Consider the following 21,313-nt stretch of genomic DNA (forward strand, 5'->3'; position numbering starts at 1 on the left):
TCATACCTTGGTATAGAGAATAATATGGGCCACGTATAAACCTTGGGTATTCTTTTTACTTATCATATTAAAAATTTGATTTTCCCCCTGCAGTTCAAATACCGATGTTTAGCTGTCATAATTTTACTTTAGATCAATTGCTATTCTGTTCTTTGTTATCAACAAATGTGTCCAGAAGATAGCAATCTTCTAGATGTATCACTGGATCTGTACAGGTCCTAAAGGCAGGGACTGCTGTTTCTTTGGTTACTGATTTAACTGTGCTAAGCTCTAACTGCAATATTTGGTTCTTTCTTATCAGTCCACTTGAAGTCAGGAGCTCAGTACTCTCCTGTGAGCCCTTCTGAACTGTCCAAACCATATTTGCTGCAGTTTTCCTGTTTGTGTGTGTTTTAGCATGCAAGAAAGGATGGCCTGAGGTTGCAACTTGAAATTTTGGTTGAGTTCTTAAATGGTACCATTATTATTAGATTATTTAAGTACCAGGTTCCAGTTTAAAACTGAGTAGTAACTGTACTGTTGTTCTACAGTTTATTTACATAAATACACTTTACAATGAGATGTCACAAAAGGGGCGATAGCACTGATACAAAATTGTCATTTCTATCCAGTGTGGATTTCTTGAAATGATGGAAATAAACTAAAGATTAAAGGAATATCTCTCCTTCATAATTTCCAAGAATTTTGGCAAATAGTAGATTTTTTCTCCGCTGGTTTGTGACTAGGTGGTAACACTGCAGTAAGCTTTTGTGCCAGTTAGTGTTTTATGAGAAGTATGCAAGTTAATAGATTTTGCACTCACCTGTCATTACATTATACATTAATTCTAACAGCAATACTTGTTTCCTAGGTAAAAAGAAATGGAAGAAAACTTGCTGCCTCCCATCCTTTGTGATTTTCCTGTTCATCTTGTCTTGCGTTGTTTCTGCGATCGCCCTGTTGGCGATTTTTAACGTGGAGTCAGCCAACATGACAGTGAATGTTATACTCATAACAGTGACCTGTATTGTTGGTTTGGCCTTTTTCTTGAATTGCCGCACATGGTGGCAGGTGATGGACTCGGTTTTGAATTCTCAGAGAAAACGTCTTCACAATGCTGCCTCCAAGCTTCACAAGTTGAAAAGTGAGGGGTTCATGAAGGTGAGAGTTTATATGAATTGGACCCTAAAAGGAATGAAACAAACCCCCAAACATGGAGCATTATTAAATTGGGGTACCATTAATTTAATCAGGCCAAGTCTCACAACAGGAGAATGAGACTTTGTGATTTTTTACTGAATTGAGCACTTCTGTGCCAGTGGTAATTGTACTTAGTATATAAGATGCATCTGCTTGATGAATGTTAAATTTGGGGTTTCAGTTTTCAGATTTTATTTTTGCTGGGAAGAAGGTATTTGGAAAACAATTCTCAATTACCATTACTTTGTAAAAGCTTACTTTAGATCATATGATGAGAGAATAACTTTGAGAATCTTCTAAAGGTGTAAAAACAAGCCTAACTTTGTCTGCCTACAAGACCTCTTTGCGAGAAAGGAATTGTAGCACTGAAAGAACATTCCAAAACACTCCATATATTTAATTAAAAATGGTAGAAAATACTATTGTTTTGCTGGTCTGTATCTGTAAACTGATAAATATACTCTTAGACTGTCATCAGATAATATGCTCTTATTTGAAAGTAAAATGTAGCATCATGATTGTTAACTTTGTAGATTACAGCCAATGTATTGTATAAAAATCTGTTGTACAAATATTTTTTATACAGTCATAGAATAGTTTGAGTTGAAAGGGAGCATTTAAAGGTCAGCCAGTGCAGCCTGACCTTGAATGTTTCCAAGGATGGGCATCCACAGCTTCTCTGGGTAATCTGTATCAGTGTTTTATCATCTCATTTTAAACAAGCTTCTTTCTTATATCTAACCTTCAGTTAAATATAACGGTCCTTCAGTTTTTAAAACCATTCCCCCTTGTCCTTTTGCAAAAGACCATGCTACAAAGTTTGTCCTCATGTTACTTACAAGCCTCTTTAGATACTGGAAAGCCACAATAAACATCTCCCCAGAATCTTATCTTCTTCAGGCTGAATAATCCCAATTCTCTCAGCCTTTCATCACAGCAGAGGCGCTCCATCCCTCTTAATAATCTTTATGGCCTCCTCTGGACTTGCTCCAATACATTGGTGTCATTCCTGTGCTGAGGAGTGGAGAGCAGGATGCAGCACTGCAGGTGGAGTCTCACTAGAGTGGAGCAGAGGAACAGAATCCCCTCCCTCACCTGCTGCCCACGCTGCCTTTGATGCAGCCCAGGACATGTTTTGCCTCTCTGGGCTGCAAGGGCACAGGGCTGGGTCATGTCCAGCCTCTCACCCACAGCATCCCCCAAGTCCTTCCTGGCAGGGCTGCTCTGGATCTGTTCATCCCCGAGCCTGGATTGATACCAGGGATTCAGTACACAGGTGCAGGGCCTTGCACTTGGCCTTGTTGAACTTCATGAACCCCCTTCTTGAGCTTGTCCAGGTCCCTCTGGATGGCATCCTGTCCCTCAGGTGTCCTCATGAACCCCCTTCTTGAGCTTGTCCAGGTCCCTCTGGATGGCATCCTGTCCCTCAGGTGTCTCAACTGCACGACTTATCTTGATGTTATCTGCAAACTTGCTGAGAATGCATTTGATCCCTTCATTCATGTCATTAATGCAGATATTAAATAACACTGGTCCCAGTGTGGACCTCTGAGGGACGGCACTGATATCCATTGGGACACTGAGCCATTGACCCTTTGGTTTTTTTTGCATCTCTTGACAAGTTCAGTTCCAGCTGTGCCTTGGTCTTCTCACCACATCCCCTCACAGCCAGACTGTGTCCCTATACTCTTCCTAGCATACCTGTGCTTGCTTCCGCTGCCTGTGCATTTACTTCTTCATCTTTGGTTTGACCAACAGGTCTCTACTCACTGCAGCCAGCTTTTAGTGTTCCTTGCCAATTTTCTTGTAGCTGGGGATTACAGGCTTTTGTGTTCCATGGAAAGCATCCTTAAAAGATCTGCCAGCTGTGTTGTCCCTGTGGGCAGTTTTCCAGGGGATCTGGTCTCTTTGAAGAGCTAAAACTTCACTTTCCTAAAATGCAGTGTGCTGACTTTACTCCTTACCTGACCCATATCCCTCAGGACTGCAAACTCCACCAGTGTGTGATCACTGCAGCCCAGGCTGCCTCCAAGCTTGACATCCCAATTAGCTCACTTGCATTAGTGCCCATCAGGTCCAGTGTTGCTGCCCTTCTGGTAGAGCTTGTCTATTACCTAGCTGAATTCCAGCAATCTCCTGGATTGCTGACAGCTAATGGAGCTACATTTCCAGATGTTGGGGTCATCTAAGTTCCCCAGGAGGATGCAAGCCCATGAACAGGATGCCTCCTGTAGCTGGGACACAAAACCTTTGTCAATGGGCCTCCCTTGATCAGGCCGGTTACAGACACAAACCCCAAGGTGTCATTTATTGGTCTGGTCCTCACAAATATTTATGCACTGACTGCTTTTCAGAGGCATCTCTTTGTGATCGCTCCATCTCTTGATGTAGAGGGCAACCTCTTCTCCCCTCCTTCCTCTCCTGTCCCATTTGAACAGCCTGCAGCCATCAATAGTTGCATTCCAGTCACAGGATTCATCCACCAAGTTTCTGGAATGGCAATTAGGTCACAGCTTTCTAGCAGCACGGTGGCTTCTGGCTCCTCCTGTTAGTTGCCCAGTCTGTGTGCACTGAGGTAGAGGCACCTGAGCTGGGCTGTCAGCTGTGTCACCTTCTTATAGGAACACCCTTTACTTTCTTTGAAGTATTTCAGTGGTGTTTCCCTGTTGGCTTCTGTTACCTCAGGAGCCTCTGCCTCATCTCTGTAAGACTTCCAAGTGTGCTCCAGTGTGGCCAGCACATCTCAGATGAGGGCCTTCACTAGCCCTGCATCCCTCTAACCTTGGCATGTCATACCACAGTTTGTTGTAGGCAAGCCTGATATTATCTTCCTCCCCTGTCATGTCTTGTTTAAAGCTGTGTCAATTAACCCTGCTGGCTCCTAGTCAAAGGCTGTCTTTGCCCTTTGAGAAAAGTGAATCCCTTATGATACCAGCATGCCTAGTGCCATGTTTTTGCTGCACAGAAGACCTGATTGTGTCTTGGTACTGTGTTTCTTGACAGTTGCTTGTTGAGCAGTATTTCTCTGACATAGCTTCAGCCTTTAGGAGTTAGATTCACCCTTTGCCATCGCAAGAGAGAAGTAGGTATTTCAGGAGAGTTGTTCATCTCATGTTTTATGTCATCTTATTGTGCACATTCTAATGAATCTGCTGGTTAAGAGATCAGATTTTAATGTCTACTTGTTACCTGCTGAAGTTAGGAAAGGCAAATTCCACCTTTGTTTCTATGTTATGGTTGGTTGTTAGATGTGTAACAATGTTGAAAAGCTTAACATCTTCAGACTGCATATCTTGAATAGCAGTGACTGAGTGTTAGAGTAATGGCATAATGTGCTTGGCTGGAAGGCAGATAGAAAATTTTGCTGTACATTTTATGCAGAGCAATGTTTGAGGACTAGCTGAAGCTAGAAATGCTCTTTTACTTCTGAAATAATGCTTTACTGTGCATAAATATCATTTTCTTAAATAACATAATAATGAATTTTAAATAAGAATAGTTTGTTACATCAAAGTGGATTGTATGTTTCTGCTGTACATCTATGTTCAAATGGGAAATTAATATGTTGGAAGTGGCATTTTAGGACTTTCTGTAATCTTACTGAAGTATTTTTGGGACAAATAGCCCTCTGCAAAAGGAAATAGATGTATTTTATCAGTTTTAAGTATTACAGACGTATCTTTTCCTTCTTTGTTTTTTTCTTTTTTATAGGTTTTGAAATGTGAAGTGGAACTGATGGCCAAAATGGCAAAAACCATTGACAGCTTCACTCAGAATCAGACAAGGCTTGTTGTAATTATTGATGGACTGGATGCTTGTGAGCAGGACAAGGTTTTACAGATGCTTGATACTGTGAGTTGGATCATTTTATAAAGATAACATCTGGATTATATGCATGATCTCTTTAACAAATGAGCTCAGATACATACAGTTATTGTGTGTTTTCTGTAGAAAGAAAGCTATGTTGTGGTAATTAATATTTGTGTACACTGGCATAACTATAATGTTAAGAGTGATGAGTTTTAAAAGTTGAAAATTAAATTGCATGTTAGTACTTTTGAAAAGGTTTGAAACAATCAAATATAAATTACAGAAAATAATTATTGTGTTGAAACAAAATGTTTGGAGAGTTTTTCGTATCTTTACCATTGAAGTATTTTAGATGAAAAATACTGAAATGCTAAATATTTTTGGGGAGCTGGAACATTACTGCATGATACATCCTTGTGATGGCTTCCACTGTAAATTCTGCTGTTAAATTGTTGAGTGTGCTTATTTCTAGCTGTGGTATCTTATGTTAGATATCTCATATAGAAGAAGCTGACATCTCCATATATCTCTTGGCCTCTCAGGTTTATTGCTTGAACAGAATGAATATAAAATGTTGAGCTAAATGTTCAAATGATCTGCAGCTGCAGTTGTTGTTCCTAACAAGGTTTACTGTCTACTTTTTTACAGGTGCGAGTCTTGTTTTCAAAAGGCCCGTTCATTGCAATTTTTGCAAGTGACCCACACATTATTATAAAGGCAATTAACCAGAATCTGAACAGTGTTCTACGAGATTCAAACATAAATGGCCATGATTACATGCGAAATATTGTCCATTTGCCTGTTTTTCTGAACAGCCGAGGGCTCAGTAATGCAAAAAAGCTGATGGTAGCTTCAACAACCAACGGGGATATTCCTTATGCAGATAGTGCTGGTAAGGTTCTGCAGGAGAGTAATATGAGCATTACAAAACCAGTGATTCAAAATCTGTGTTTTGGAAGACATTGTTTAAATAATTGACAGATCATTAGTATTATTTTTATGGGTTAGTCAAAGTATACGAATGAAGAAAATGCCTACCTTTTTTTCCCTTTCCATAGGATTGCATGAAGAGGTTGACAGGAGAGTTTCTCAGAACAGTCTTGGAGACATGGCCAAGCTTGGTAGCAAAACTGCTCTCAACAGACGGGTGAGAAGGATTTTTAGTCTAAATAGAGATAATGGTAAAACCTTTTTTTCTTTTCTGTTTTTTTTTTTTTTTGACATTTTCAACAATATCAACTTGGAAGACTTATCAGACCATTCTTATGAAATTTTTATAAATGATTCATGTAAGAAAAGTCCATTCTTACATCAGTAAATTGATTCGGTGTCAAAGATAAAGAAGTTTGCTTGTTCACCAAATCATTCCTTTCCAGAAAAAATTAAATACAGCTCTCTGTGAATGCTGAGATGATACAGCAGATCTGGTAGGAGCTATGGTCTGGGTGTATTTTTTGAATTTTTTTTTTGTAAGCCTGGCATCAGTTTGTTGCAGGATGTTGCAACAAAAGACAGTAGTTGAGTTAATCAAAGAAATATTAAGTACTAGACTTGTACTGCGGTGTCTACCACATTCTTTTCCTCCTTTCTATTATTTCATATTTACATAAAATCAAAAACTGGTTGAATAAAAGGTATCTAGAAAGTTGTGAAAAGCAACACAGAATCTGAGGATACTGAGATTTTTGAGCTGCCTTTGGTAGAGACTGGGAGTTTTGTAGCAGAGGAACCTGATGGTCACTTTAATTTTTACATATAGTTAGTAAATGGATGGTACGTTTGATATTGCCTGTCAGCTTCACAGACTTACAAAGACTCTAATTTGATTATCAAGTAAAACTGAAGTGTTTGAAGTACACAAAAGCTTTTGATACTAATCAGTATTCCTTGGGTTTTTGTTTTGTTATCAGGATACTTACCGAAGGCGCCAGATGCAGAGGACCATTACCCGCCAAATGTCATTTGATTTGACCAAGCTGTTGGTTACAGAGGATTGGTTCAGTGATATCAGCCCGCAGACCATGAGGAGGTTGCTAAATATTGTTTCAGTGACGGGTAAGCGTGACATGCTGGTGTGCAGTAAATAGGATTGTGTTTTGGCTGCTTGTAGTTACACTCAGACTTTGAAATGTGTAAACTAAATCCAACAAGTCAGTCTGTATGTTGCTTTTGAAAGTCCTTCTGAAGCAAACTCTTCCAGAATGTGAGAAAAAATTATTGACAATTCTACATAGGATTTGAAAGATATGTAATATCTTTTGTTTCATTGACTTCAGTTGGGAGGCAACTGATTCTAGTCTGCATTTTTAGGAAATTATGTATGTTTTGATTTTGAAATGGGATAAGAAAATTACATTTTTCAATTTCATAATACTGTGGTGTAAACAAAGATTGTAGTAATGACATGTGAAAATGTAAATTGGGGGGGGAAACCAAGTATGTATCCTGTTCATTTTTGCTATGAGTATTTGCAGTTGTTTTTCCCTAAATGATTGTGTGAGACTGATGAACGCATTTTCTCATCTGTTTTTCTTCAGTAAAACACAGTCAAGACATTGGTATCTCTTAAATCTAAAAACTGGTAATAACTAGAAAAGGGCTTACAGAGGTTTAATAAAAACGTGTTTAATGTAGTAAGTGAATGAGGAGTGATTATACAGTGTTTTTTCTATTACAGACACTAGAAGGCACTGGGTAGCCCTACAGCTACCCAGGGAAAAGAAATTGAGTTACTTTTCACACTGTGTATACTTTAGAGCATATATCTGCAACAGACCTCAAATTCTGGGCTAATGTTTTAAATAAGTGTGCTGTCTCTTGACTTGTTACTGCAATTCATAGCATGTAACCTGTCTTGGTTTGGCAAATGATGGTGCAGTTATGAAAGTATAACAAAATCACAAAATGTTAGATGTAAAATCAAACTAAAAAAAAGACCTTGCAAGAAGACTTTTAGTATAGTATAATCTGTGGTTAGACATGATGATTTCATAAATAGCTTTAGGAACAGAGCCTTCAGGCTGTAGGTTACATGTAACTACAGATATTAATAAAGGACTTACAGAAAATTTGCTGAAACTTCAAATGCCTAAATTGTAGCATTAACTTTTTCTGATTTTTAAAATAAACTTATTTGTAATTTATACCTTGCCTTACTAACTTAAAACAGTCTTTTTCATAGGTTTGAATTTTACTATATTGGCTATTGAAGTTGGCAGTTGTATGCTTGTTTTGACTGCATTTCATATGCCAGTGCATAGAAAATCTGTCAAAGTATTAGCATGAAATTCTGTGTTTAGATGGAGAAATTAATTCTGTATGAAAATCTTTATTGAATTTGGTTGAAGTAAGTTAAGATTAATCAGTAGCAGGATGATAGTAATTAGTTTTTAAACTGGGGCTGAAGTTGACAGTTTTGGAGAGTCTCATATTTTGACTAGTATTTGCAAGGATTTTTATTAGACTGTAAAATTATATTTTTAGGTGCAACTTGCAGTGATTTTGAATTTACTGAGCTGAAAATATAATAGGAGGAAGTTCACAGATCCGATAATAACAAAGTAGCATAGTTGTTACTTTGAGGGGAAAAAAGGTATCTTTCAAAAGGGAGGAAAAAAATGCTCTATGTTTTCTTTTCTTCTTCCTTGTTCTTTAGGTCGTTTATTGAGAGCCAATCAAATCACATTCAATTGGGACAGACTGGCAAGTTGGATCAATCTCACAGAGCAGTGGCCATATAGAACATCATGGCTCATCCTGCATCTTGAAGAGACTGAGGGTGTTCCAGATCACCTGACTCTAAAAACCATCTATGAGAGGTAGTCATTATTCTGGTGATGGTGTAAAATTTCAATGATTAAAATAGAGATCATTATTAATGATCACTAGAAAAACATGGCTTTCAAACATTTATCAGGCTGTAGTCTAAAATTCCCACAATCTTACCCTCTTCTGCTGACTTTTGAAAACTTCTAAGTGAGTTTCATTGCTATTTGATGCACCATGTATGAATGAGTGCTTTGTATTTAAACCACAGAGAACTGTACAGGTATTCTTTCACAGGCAACTAACTGTACTTTTGTCTTTTGATATCCTTTTCATCTTTACCTTGGCCAAGCTACAAGTTGGGTATGTTTTCCACTTCTTTGTTAATCCGATATAAGCTCAGCAGAAACTGGCCTTACTGATAAAAATCTCTAAAGGTTTTGTGCTTAGCAGGTATGCTATAGCAAAGCCATGTGCTGCAGTTCGGAATGTGAAAAATAAGCATGACTTTCTCCATTTCTGCTAATAGTTGCTTTCCAACAGAGCTATCTAGGTATTGCTACTGAGGACAAATTGCCCTGTGTTGCCAGTGAACATCTCTCTCCAGAATCCTCTGCTTGTAAGAAAGGATTTGTGGGTTGTGACTGTGGGAGGAATGGAAGAGAGAAATGTGACTGAGAGTGGAGCCTATAGAAGAAAAGCAGAATCTGAGAGTCAGTCAGGGAGAGGAAAGAAAGGTTTGATTTGGAGAAAATATAATTGAAATCAAATGAAAAGAACAGCTGAGGTAAAGAGAGAAGATGGTGACTGATTGAACAAATTACCAGAAAATCTAGAGATTTTGCAGGGTCCTGGGGAATGAGTTTGGAGAGAAAATACTGGAAGTGTGCTCTGCAGTAAAAGTCAAGGAGTAGGAGATGAACTGTGTAAAGGTCTGGGGTGGGCTGAGAACAGTTGAGATGTTGAGAATGGAATTAGGATTGTTTGAGAAAGATTTGAATGAGTTGTATTAGGAAAGAAAAGTTGAAGTGCAGTTAGGATCTGAATACAGGAATCTCAGAAGGCAGAGGGATAAGGTTGGATTGGGCATGATGAGGCCAAGGATTGAAGACAAGATCAAGAGAGAAGTGGTAGACTGAAGTAGTTGACTGGCTTTAAGCTATAAGAAGGTTTTAGAAATACTAGACTTCACTGGTAAATTAAGTGCATGATTAGAAAACACTCTCCTCTAGAGTGTGGACCCAGTTTTTGAGTTTTGCATTTCCTCTGTGAGTATAATATACATGTGAAATCAAAGGTAAAGCGCAGGGAACCCATCTTTCCGGTGTGCGTTCACACAATTAGTGTCACAAATGTTTATGTGACAGAATCATCAGGAATTCCCTTTCCTGTCATGCTTTTCATTCAAACTTCTCTTTATTTTAATTTCTGTGTAGATGTTTCACAATTTTATGTTTTCAATATTTCCCCAACAAACTCATTACAGTTTTCTGATTATTGGCATCCAGAGTAATAAATCACTTTGGGATGATTGACATCCAAAGCTGTCTTGAAGACATAACAGTGTTTGTCTTTTGATAAACCAGAGGAGGTATTAGAGACCTGATTTATTTTCATAAGTGGATGCTAGTAATTCCAGTATTTATGGATATTAAATCCTAGTAAACCAGCATAAATAAAAGGACATTCACAAGTGAATATGAATAACTAACTTGGGTTCTGGATTGTTTGTTGTTAGCACATACACTTGAGCTGTTGATGCTTAGTGCCAGCTGGAACGTGTCATGGTTTATTAGTTAAGGTGTGGAGGAGATTCATGACTGCTGCTGTGTTGTACCTCTTGCTGTGCAGGTTGTTTGGAAGTGGTACAGCCATTTGAGTAGACTGCTAGTTCATAACTGACAATTAAAAGCGTGTACATTAATTTTTTAGTGTTTAAAACCAGAGTATATAATGGGAAGAAACAGTGAAGAGCCCTGTACAATGTATTGGAAAAGGGAAGGTGATAATCATCTTTTAAGGGAAGCTGTTTGTATTCTACCTGCAATACCAGAAAAATGAGGAAAAGGAAAACAAGACCAATATTCAGAATTTTTTCTTGAGCAAAAAAACAGCAACAGGATTATTTTATATGAAAATTATAAAGCTAAAACACTTAGTTTCTTTAGCTTCTTAACAATTAAAGAAAAAAGTTTTCTAACAGTAATGTTGCTAAGTGCTCAGGAAGAGAATTGATGTCCTTCAGCCCCTTCTGTTGAACCTGTGTAAGGAACTAAATATGTAACTCTCCTGAACTACTGACAAAGCTGAGGTCTCATCTGTCTGGGTGATCATCTTTACCAAATGCTGAATGTGAAAAGATCTGTGAACTCTTCTCTGGGATTATCTAGATCTCTAAAAATTCTGTTTTATCAAAAGTAATCCTTTCTGTGTCATTAGTGTCATTACTATTTTTTTTATCTGTAACTGTTTAAAGTAACTTGATTCAAATAACTGTTTCACTATAATTTCAAAGTTAGTTCCTCTTTTAAAACTTCAGTTTCAGTTTTCTAAGTTTTATTAGTTTATACAGCAGCTTTCCCATTTGGAGTATCATAAATAGATAATAGATCTTGATAATTATGTAGCTTGTTCCTGTACTGAGTATGTTACTTGTTCTCTGCTTCTATTCTTCAAGGGTTTTTTTTTAGTATTTTGATATTTTACATCAGAATCAAGAATATTTAGTTTTCCTAGTATTGAGTAGTTTTTGTCAAACTACTTTTTATTGTGACACTGCAGTTTTAGGGTTGCTGCTTGGACATGTCTTTGCTGAAAGGAACCTTGTAGATTCTGTGTTAAATGTAAGAGTTTCACACTTGATTGCGTTCCCTGTGTAAAGAGAATCCTTTGATATTACAGTTGCTATTCCAAATTTTAAAATATCATGTGTTAAAAAGCTTTTGAATCACCAGGATTCCCTTGCAGTGAGAACTCTGCATTGCCTTCCCCTCCGCTGCAGACGGTGGAGCAGGGGGTGACCGCACTGGACGGGGCAGTTGCAGCTCCCTTCAGCGGAGGAGTAGATGGTTGGGTGTGTTCGGTGTGTTCCTGGGGGTGCGACAGGGCCGGTGAACCCCGTGTTGCTCTACAGCTGTGCCCTCCCCTCTGGGCCGGGCTGTTCCCGGCTGTGTCCCCGGGCCGGGCTGTCCCCTCTGTGTCCCCGGGCCGGGCTGTCTCCGGCTGTGTCCCCGGGCCGGGCTGTCCCCGGCTGTGTCCCCGGCTGTGTCCCCGGGCCGGGCTGTTCCCCCTCTGTGTCCCTGGCTGTGTCCCCGCTGTGTCCCCGGGCCCGGCTGTCCCCGCTGTGTCCCCGGGCCGGGCTGTGTCCCCGGGCCGGGCTGTTCCCCGCTGCCGCGGGGCAGCGCTGGCGCCGCCGGGGCCGTGCAGCGCGGCGCGGTGCCGGCAGGTGGCGCTCCCGGCTCGGCACACCGCGGGGAGCGCTGGCGCCAGCGCCGTGGCTTTCAGCGTTTCCCGGAGAAAGGGATATCTTCACAACACAGGAAAACGAAAAGAGCCGCGTAGTCAAGCACTAAGAAGCAAAAGAATAAATACAGTTTTTAGTTAATTCCCCTCTATGCAGGCACAATGATATATGATTTCCATGATTATGTGCTACTTTGCCTCCATGAGATTCCCATCTTGTAATGTCCAGAATTTAAATTTGCAAGCTGTAGTAAAGGAGAGGACCATTTTCTGCTACATTACAGTGCTATCTGTTGGAGTTGAATGCAATAACTAAAGTAAGACAGTGAAGTGCTGTTCCACAGCTATTAGTCAGAGTTTGTGTGATGCTGGACTAGTCACCTCTATAGTACCTTTCACTTGGATAGTATTCGTGCCTCTGTGGGGAGGTGGTGTTCAGCTTATGGTTCTGTAGGCTGAAATTGCTAAGTACTCAGTGTTCAGAGCTATATCTGGAGCTACTGGGAGCTCTGCTTTCAGTTGGTGGAGTATTCTGGAAAAAATGGATACCTCAATTTGGTAACTAAATGAGGATACCTGTATCTCTGTGCTTCAATTTGTCATTAAAAATAAAGCTAACTAATATATTCTTGTTATGAAGGCTTGTAGGGGAAAGTAAATTTGTCTTTTTCTGTAGATACTGTGAAGTATATCAAACTAAATTGATGAGTAAGAAACCAGATCTGTCAGGAGAAGTGTATCTTTCCTGTTTCATACTATGCAGAGATGAAAAACCTACTGAATATCTTACTGGGGACTTTCTTCCAGGGTCTATAACAAAAAACCCAACAAACAAACAGAAAAACCACCCTCACAAAAACCCCACCAAAACCAAAAGAACACAGACTTCCCCCCAAAAACAACAACCAAAACCAACAACAATGACAACAACAACAAACTAACAAAAAAAAAAAAAAAAACCCAACCTAAAACATAACTCCCCCCCTCCCCCCAACCCTTTAAAGAAAATTAGGCTTCAATTTGTGATACAGGCACACCTCTGTGAAGAACCTTTATGAACTGCAGTCACTTAAAATCCCTTATAGTAACAGGTAGAGACTCTATGCTCTCAATCTTTTTTAGAGGGGAACCAGCCCATGCTTTGTCACTGTGGCAAATTTTGAAAAGAGAATGCTTTGTTTGCTTTCAGTTTATATGCTCAAAAAAAAAAATCTTTACTGTTTATACTTCCGTAAAGTGACCTGCTGTATCATCTCTCTCTTGTCTTCTAGCCTCTCATTTCAGCCTCTCTATCTCTACTTGTCTAGTTGGTCTTGCTTTCTACCTGGTATATTTATTAGTAGTAATATTTACTCCTTCAGGTAATGTGTTGCCTTCTCTCATCGTCAGGATTTTCATGTAGTCTCTCTCCTTACCAGGTTAAGCTCTTAATTCTGATTTTGTCACACCTTCCCCTTTTGTGTTTAGGTTCTTCAGTGGTTAAGTTCACTGCTGTCATTACCCATCTCTCCATACTGGTCTAATTTAATTATATTTGCCATTTTATTTATAGCTATGACATAGAGTTAATATTTATCTACATTTATGTTGTGTGCATTCTCTTCTATGTTACTGTAAAGAGTCAATTTTGTGTAATATCAAAGTGGTTTACAGAAGTTGCAAAAGGCAAATTTTTAAAGCTCTAAGGTGAAATAATATATGTGGGCTTTCTGCAAATAAATTTCTTAGAGAATTAAGTTGTCAGATTAAAGCAAGTTTCTGTTGAATGTTTGCAACTGAGACTTCTCAGACTTGTAAATTAGCCAGCTATGGGAATGTGCTCTCTTGTGAAGGCAAGTAAAGCATCCATGGCACCAGAATAAATGACAGTGTCAGATCTAAATAAATGATATCTTGGGAAAAGTCACTGTGGCTTTTGTAGGAAAAAAAAACACATTTCAAGAAAATAAATTCTCAACAGATTCAATGAACATAGGAAGAAGACAAGGAACTATTTTGAAATTTAAGACATTTTAAGCAAGATCTTGATCCAGAAACATCTAAATGTATTAAAATCTAAGATAATAACAGGCTTGATTGCCCCAGGAAAACAAAAGAAGGAAGCAAAAGATAAGAGTATGTGTCTTGTGAGAAACTTGCAGGTTTCTCACAAGTTTTCCAAAGATAATTCCTGTGCTATTTGACATAGCTGTGAGTGGTCTGACAGAGGGAGGAAATGCCATGTGGGCATATAACCAGGATAACTGTATCACAGAGGGTTGTGGAAGTAGCTGTAAGTTGCAGATCAAAGTCATTGTGGATATAGGTATCATACCCTACTGGGGAAAATAATCTCATCTGTAATCCTGCTAACACAGTGGTGGGCAGTAAATCTGCAATAAGGAAAGGAATTCATAAATTGTTGCTGATTTCTCTGATTTTCTCTTTGTACCCTATTTATCATGGCAGAAATCAAAGCCTGCAGTACTTTGTCAATTGGAAAATGTTCCTAGAAATCACTAAAATAATTGTGTAACTCTCTTGCCTGTCCTTCTGGAGGCTTTTGTCCTTCCAGAGGTATTAGAGAGAGTTTCTGTATCTATGAGCTGACCAGTTCTCCTCTAGGTTTACCAATCTGCCACTTCTTAGAGCTGTTAGTAGCGGGACTGTAAGATTTATACAATTGAAAGTGAAACTTCAGGCATGCATATACCTGCATGTTCAATAATGTCTTGTACTGCATTTCAGAAAATGATTGTAAATTTCTAGACACTTGAAAAACTATGAACAATCTGAATTTTTGCTGTTGAAGGTCCTGTGAAATCAGTGGTTCTGCTCTGAAACAATTCTATTGTGAATGCACAGAATTGCTAAAGCAAGGCCTACCTTGCACCTAGAACCTATTCAGTCAGTAACTGAAGCCCTTAAAAAGCCAATTAAAGGACAAAAAAAATGCGGTTTGAGCATGTTTGCAGCAGGAGGATTAAATGAGGTTCAGCACAAAGCACAGCAGCAAAGGCTACTTTAAGATAAATGTGTTTAAATTAGTTATACCAAGTGCTGGGACAGGATGTGTGACAAGTTGCAGGAACCTTCTGCTGCTGGTGAGCAAGATGTGTTGTCCAGGCAGGCAAGGAAGGCCACTATAGAAAAGTTCCAGTTGACCTTTGGAAAGAAAAATGGCAGGGAATACACTGCAGGCTATCAGGGCAATTTAATGATCTGCCTGTTACAGAGGGCCCTTTGGAAACAAAAAAGACAGTAGTTGATGACAATCCATGAGAATTTCCTCATGGTTGTGCTTGGATACCAGACATAGGTAGAACATTCACCCAGGCATTAGGAAGATGTGTGGTAAATATTGTCCTCTCTCTTATGGGGTTAGGATCTAGGTTCTGTATCTTTCTGAATATAATTCTAGCCATTGCCTGCTGAAACTGTGAGAAGTGTATGGCTGGTGTATCTGAGGAGATAGTCCTAAGAGAGACCATGAGATCAGTGCTTAAAGATGCTGGGGAGGGGAGGGTGCTTGTTCCCCATGACTGAATATACAATTTATTTAATGCTACAGAATTCAGGTGTTCACACAGCCTTCTATTCAGGTGCTTCGTACTGGCTCCTTTGGATGTTAATCTCCTTTTTGGGCTTGATGTCACAAGGGACAGTCCTACCTGTCATTCTTTGCCTGAACTGTGACCAAACTGGGGTGTTAAGATGGGGGCTTTGAGGAAACCAGAATATTAATGCAGAGCTTTCTGATTTTTTATGAGAATATTTGCAAATAGCTGATGGTCCCTAAATTTCTGTGACTATTTTTATGTATTTATTAAAAATATTAGAACAGAAGAGCTTGGCTCAGGATAGAAGAAACTCAGGAGCCATCTGTTCAGATTACGATCTCCACCCTTCCTTAATCTCCTTGAAAATATGCTTTTTGGGAAGCTGAGAGAAACTATGGAAATCAGGAACTCTTTGATTTTGAAAAAAGAGATTTCTCAGGACAAGAAAATGGTTATACTTTTCTCAGAGTTATAGGTAACCATTATTTAAAACCTAGCAACATGTAATTCATCCATCACTTGGGCTTAATTTAACCTCTGTGATAAAGTCTTTGTGCACATATGTGTGCATGCCTACCTATGATGGATGGCAAATTGGATGGCAATACAACGTGCCGAGGCAGAACACACCAAATTTAGAAGAATAGCATAACAGCTTTCTTTAATTCAGCATCTTTTTCTTTTTCCGTTTTTCTTTTCCATTTTTCTTTTCCATTTTTCTTTTCCCTTTTTCTTTTCTCTTTTCCTTTTCCTTTTCCTTTTCCTTTTCCTTTTCCTTTTCCTTTTCCTTTTCCTTTTCCTTTTCCTTTTCCTTTTCCTTTTCCTTTTCCTTTTCCTTTTCCTTTTCCTTTTCCTTTTCCTTTTCCTTTTCCTTTTCCTTTTCCTTTTCCTTTTCCTTTTCCTTTTTCTTTTTTTTTTCTTCCTTCTTCTTTTTCTTCTTTTTTTTTCTGCATTTTATTGGGGTGGGGGAGTGGGTTTAGGGGTGAACGGATCCAAAGGATCTTAGTAGGCCACAGCTCATGTTTTATTTTCATTTTACTGCTTTTGCAACTCATAGCATTCCAAGGGCCAAATTGTGGAATATACATGCTTTGTCTAATTTATCAATAGTAGAAGGAATTGTTGTTTCTAATTCCTTCAGTTCTAGTCCATTTTCAGCACTGGTATATGATTTTGCTTGGGTTTTTTCCCAGTCTTTACTGAAGTTACCCCTTCTTGAAATCAACAACAGAATGGTTTTTCTTTTATTTTTTTCCTTTTTTCTTGAAATTAAACTGATAGAAACTAATAGTTATAAGTGAAACAGCCATTCATTACTATAAATTTGGAGTTCTATAAAATGGTTTCACTGGTGCCACGTTTTCCTGATAGATTCAGATCAGGATGCAGGATCAGTGTAATGCAGCCATGGTAATCAAATTAAGAAATCACTTAGGTTAAAACATTTTTCTGTTTCATGTACGATGGACTATTTCTCCTTGATTGTTTACTACTTCAATTTAATAAAGTATATTTATAGCATACTAAAAATATCACCAAGATATAAATGATATGAAATTATTTTATTAAAGAATTTGATTTCATAAAAAAATAGTATTCTGTAGCACTAGTAGTAAAATTTATTTTTCTCCATATAAAGGCTCATTTATTTTTATAGCAATTTGATGATACATCTGCTTGCTTTATTCAGCTGAAAAGAAAATGTTGGTTCTTGGTGTTTTGTAAAATTGCTTTGTTAAATTATTTTCAAAATCGTTCAACTTTTAACAAATGACATTTGATACTAACATTGGAAAGCAATTTCAGCTAATTAAGTAGATCCTTCTATAAACCATTGGAACATTAAGATGACAAACTGTTCATTCAGGATTATTTTAATTGGTACAATTATTGTAATTTTGTTGCAATTATGTGTTGAGCTAAAAGCTTTTGTTTAAATCATTTGAGGTTTTTTTGTTAATATACATAAGTAAGAAGAAAAGAGGTAAAATAAAAATGGAAGATAAGCATTATCTGTTTACTTTTTCATTACAGTGCTTTAGACAAATATCTATTTAATTATTCTTTTAGAAAAGTATGTTACATGCTTTCAGCAATTCTGTAGAAAATTTAAATGTTAAAATTGAGCAAGATCCTTGAAATGTAACTTTTCTGGAAGGTTATTATGTTAATTCCAGTTTTGACACTGTTTAAATACCTTTTAAGAAAAAGGGTGAAATGAACTTCTGAGGGATTTGTGAGTTGCTTAATGCCTATTGATGTATTAATTTAAGAAGTGTAGCTATTTAGTGATTACAGAAATTAAAAATGAAAAAGCCGTGGAAGGTGCCACATTCATCACTCTGATGATAATGTTCTCTGCAATCATCTTTGCCCAGGCCAGGTTTAAATAAATCACTTCCTTTAAGTAGACAATTTGGTATTGTAGACCTCACAGTGAGGCATTACTTCTAAAATATTTAACCTCCTTTTTGTTTTTCTGTTTCCTTTTATTGCCTCTTATTTAAAATGCAGGTCACGTAAAAGTTATTATGTTTCTTACTGTGCTAATAGTGTGGTCTCAGTGTTAAAAGGCAGTGTACCAGTTGAGTAGTAGGTGGTTGATGCCCACCTTTTTTAAAATTCTTTTGCCTTTTGTAATTCAGATAGCACTTCAAAGCTGTGAATGAATCTGGGCATTTGTAACTGCTTTAACACTTTATTTTAATCATAAAGTGTGCCAGAGAGTTGTTTAAAGAACAGAACTTTTTAATATGGCTTCGTGACAGTGTGTGATACTGGGTGTGGGAGAGTAGTTTAATAAATACCAATCTTTTAAGCATCAGTATGTTTTTTTCCCTTTCTGAAATAATCAAAAGCAGGACCACTGAGGAGAGGTGGGTTATCTGCTGGTACTTGAATTGAATAGAGTCAGTTCTGCAAAGCAAGCTTTCCAGAATACCTATGGTAATAGAAGTTTTTAAATAGCTATTGCATCTGTTCAGTGAAGTCTCTTCTGCTTAATATGCGCTGAGGGGACTTGAATTTTTGTCTATATAGATATGTCAAACTATAGCTTTCTCTTTTTTTGGTCTTTTTAAAGATAAAGCATTTGTTCCCTTATGTTATATTACTGAATGTGTGATGACTTTTTATTCTTGTCTTTGTACGAATAAGCATATAAGTGAATGTTCTTTTTCAGTGTCCAAGTGACCTGTTGCAGTTTTCAGTTTGAGAGAACAGTTGTAGCACAGTTGCTGATACTTTGCTAGTACTGCAAAGTTCCTGGAGCAATTTGTGTGAGTGAGTTTAACACTGTCACTATATTGACCAGACACGAGAAGAGTAGGATAAATAATTTCAGTGCAAAGCATAGGATTTGATTATTAGATATTAGAGATCAGGCATCTAATTAACAGACTGTTAAGCATCAAAATTTCATATTTAATTCCATTGCAGCCAAGATATTCTAGTTTTGTGTTTCTCAGTATCAAACCTGTAGAAATTTTTTTCTCATTTTAAAGACAAATTATTTCATTATTTTAAGCAACATTTTTGACTTGAACTATCTTGAGAGGAAAAAATTAAAAAGCCCATGATGGATAAAACATGACATGCCTTCATGCTCATGCCTTCTGTTGCTCTATTATTTAATAGCAATTAATTAAGTCATTTGCTTTTTATGGAGTGAGAAAGTTAAATTACTCTTGTCTATGCAGTTGCTTGTTCCTGTAAAACACATGAGGAAAAAAAACCTAGGTGTGCAAAGATCACTTTGAAGCATTTCTTTGTTTTTGCCTTCGAGGAGAGAGGTTTGGAAAGAGCAGAGAGAACAGTCCTTCATGGTATGAGGGCTTGTAAAGAAATCCACCTTCCACCAGTGTGGAACAGCAGGGTTCTGCTCCATGAGTGAGGTGAGCTGGGAGCTGAGGAGGGCTGCAAGGCAGGCACAGCCCTGTGGGCAAGGGGAGCAGTCTCTCAGTAGCCAGACGGGAAGAGCGGAGCAGGTTCAGTGACAGTAACCAGGGACAGCAAACAGCCTGTGGTGTGTGTAGCCACAAGGCACAGGTCAAAACAGGATGTTAAGCCAATGGTTAAGGTCAAGACCAAAGGTGCATAGATGTAGCTTGGAGGAGGGCCAAGGGCAAAGGTCTGAGCTTAAAAGCTGTTCTTAGCTCAGGCAGGAGAGCCCTGCAGTGAGGCTCCTCTCAGCTCTCGTCACCACAGCCTGGTTACTCAGCTGCGCTGTGTCAGAGCCAGCCTTGAGCACCTGCCCCAAAACCTCTGGTGGAGGGAAGAGGTGGGTAAATCCTGTTGGCATGTTCCAGCGCCTGACATAACCAGTGGCATAGGCAAAGTGGGCACCTCCAGTGCAGCCTCCAGTGTGGATGAAGGTGGTTGATTTTGACCGTTGCCATTTTGCCACCACCTAGCAGGGTAGTGAAGGAGATGGTCAATAGGTGCCATAGCCTAGCACCTTCCTCTGAGTTATGCTGGCAACATTCAGTGCTGGACACACTGTCAGACCATGGTCGGTTATTTTCTAAGTCAGTCATGGAAGTATAAGATGAACATAATTAGAACAAATATGAATCTAATTTAAAGAATGAAAGATAAGATGATGTGCCTCTGTGTACTTGTACTAAATTGTCTATATTTGAGGGGAAAGCCAGGAATAATTCATTATTGTTGCAATGTAACTTACTCCAGAATGAAAGCAGTTTTTAATTTCAGCTTCTCATGGGAAAGTGATGTGAAGAGTAGTGGAATTAATTTTTAAGGTTCGCTTCAATCAATGAAATGTTTTGTTTTAGCTTCATTCCTTCTAAATTCAAGTAGTTTCTCCTGGAAACAGTCTGTAACACTGACACTTTCTGATGTTTCTGATTTAAAAAATAATTATTTTGCCTCAGGAATCTAGCCCCAGAATGAAAAAAGTGTGTTCACAGTGCTTTAATTTTAGATCTGCGTGCTTGTATTTTAGAAAAAGTAACTTCTAAAGTGCTTTAAATGCTAACCTTTTATTTTTTTTTATCTGAGAAGTGCAGGCATGTATGGTTTTTGTGGCTCTTTGCCAAAAGATTATCATTTACATAAATATTTCTTTCAAAGGCATAGTTTAAGACATTGAGCTCAGGAGGTTAGAATAGAGACTTCAATCTGCACACCAGCAGTGGGCTATTGGCTTCTGAACAGTAGCTTTGTTCATCGTATTCGGAACACTGTTCGCATTCAGACTTAAGTAGAGCTGGCATTAAAAATCAGCTAATTTGTTTCATGTGATTCATCAGCTGTGTGTTTTATTTAAATCTGTCACATTCTCTTTTGGCTTTTATTTTGTAGATTGAAGTGTTGAAGTAGGCCACTCTTTAACTCTTTAGTTCCTGACTTGAAAAGTGACTTAATTTTTACTTTTCCAGTGTTGAACTCCAGTCTAAAATACTAAGAGTAAATATATGTAACAAATATATATAACTAAAGAGCACATTGAGGATCTTGGCTTTTTTCACATTCTGATGTTTGATTTAAAACATACACATTTACAGTCAGTTGTAGTTTTATATAAGGCTAAATGGAAT

The 21,313-nt window shown here is 38.1% G+C and overlaps 1 protein-coding gene across 3 annotated transcripts in view; it reads left to right on the top strand.

The window, feature by feature from the left end:
- Positions 1 to 21,313, top strand: part of KIDINS220 (kinase D interacting substrate 220) — a 74,131-nt gene that overhangs the window by 28,357 nt on the left and 24,461 nt on the right. For all 3 annotated transcript variants that reach the window (XM_072926380.1, XM_030270076.4, XM_072926379.1), the window contains exons 17-22: positions 851 to 1,140; positions 4,891 to 5,031; positions 5,638 to 5,881; positions 6,048 to 6,136; positions 6,900 to 7,044; positions 8,645 to 8,807. In XM_072926380.1, coding sequence (XP_072782481.1) covers positions 851 to 1,140; positions 4,891 to 5,031; positions 5,638 to 5,881; positions 6,048 to 6,136; positions 6,900 to 7,044; positions 8,645 to 8,807 — 1,072 coding nt within the window. The remainder of the gene's footprint in view (positions 1 to 850; positions 1,141 to 4,890; positions 5,032 to 5,637; positions 5,882 to 6,047; positions 6,137 to 6,899; positions 7,045 to 8,644; positions 8,808 to 21,313) is intronic.

This window comes from Taeniopygia guttata, chromosome 3 (assembly GCF_048771995.1).
Source record: "Taeniopygia guttata chromosome 3, bTaeGut7.mat, whole genome shotgun sequence".
Classification (NCBI taxonomy): Eukaryota; Metazoa; Chordata; class Aves; order Passeriformes; family Estrildidae; genus Taeniopygia; species Taeniopygia guttata.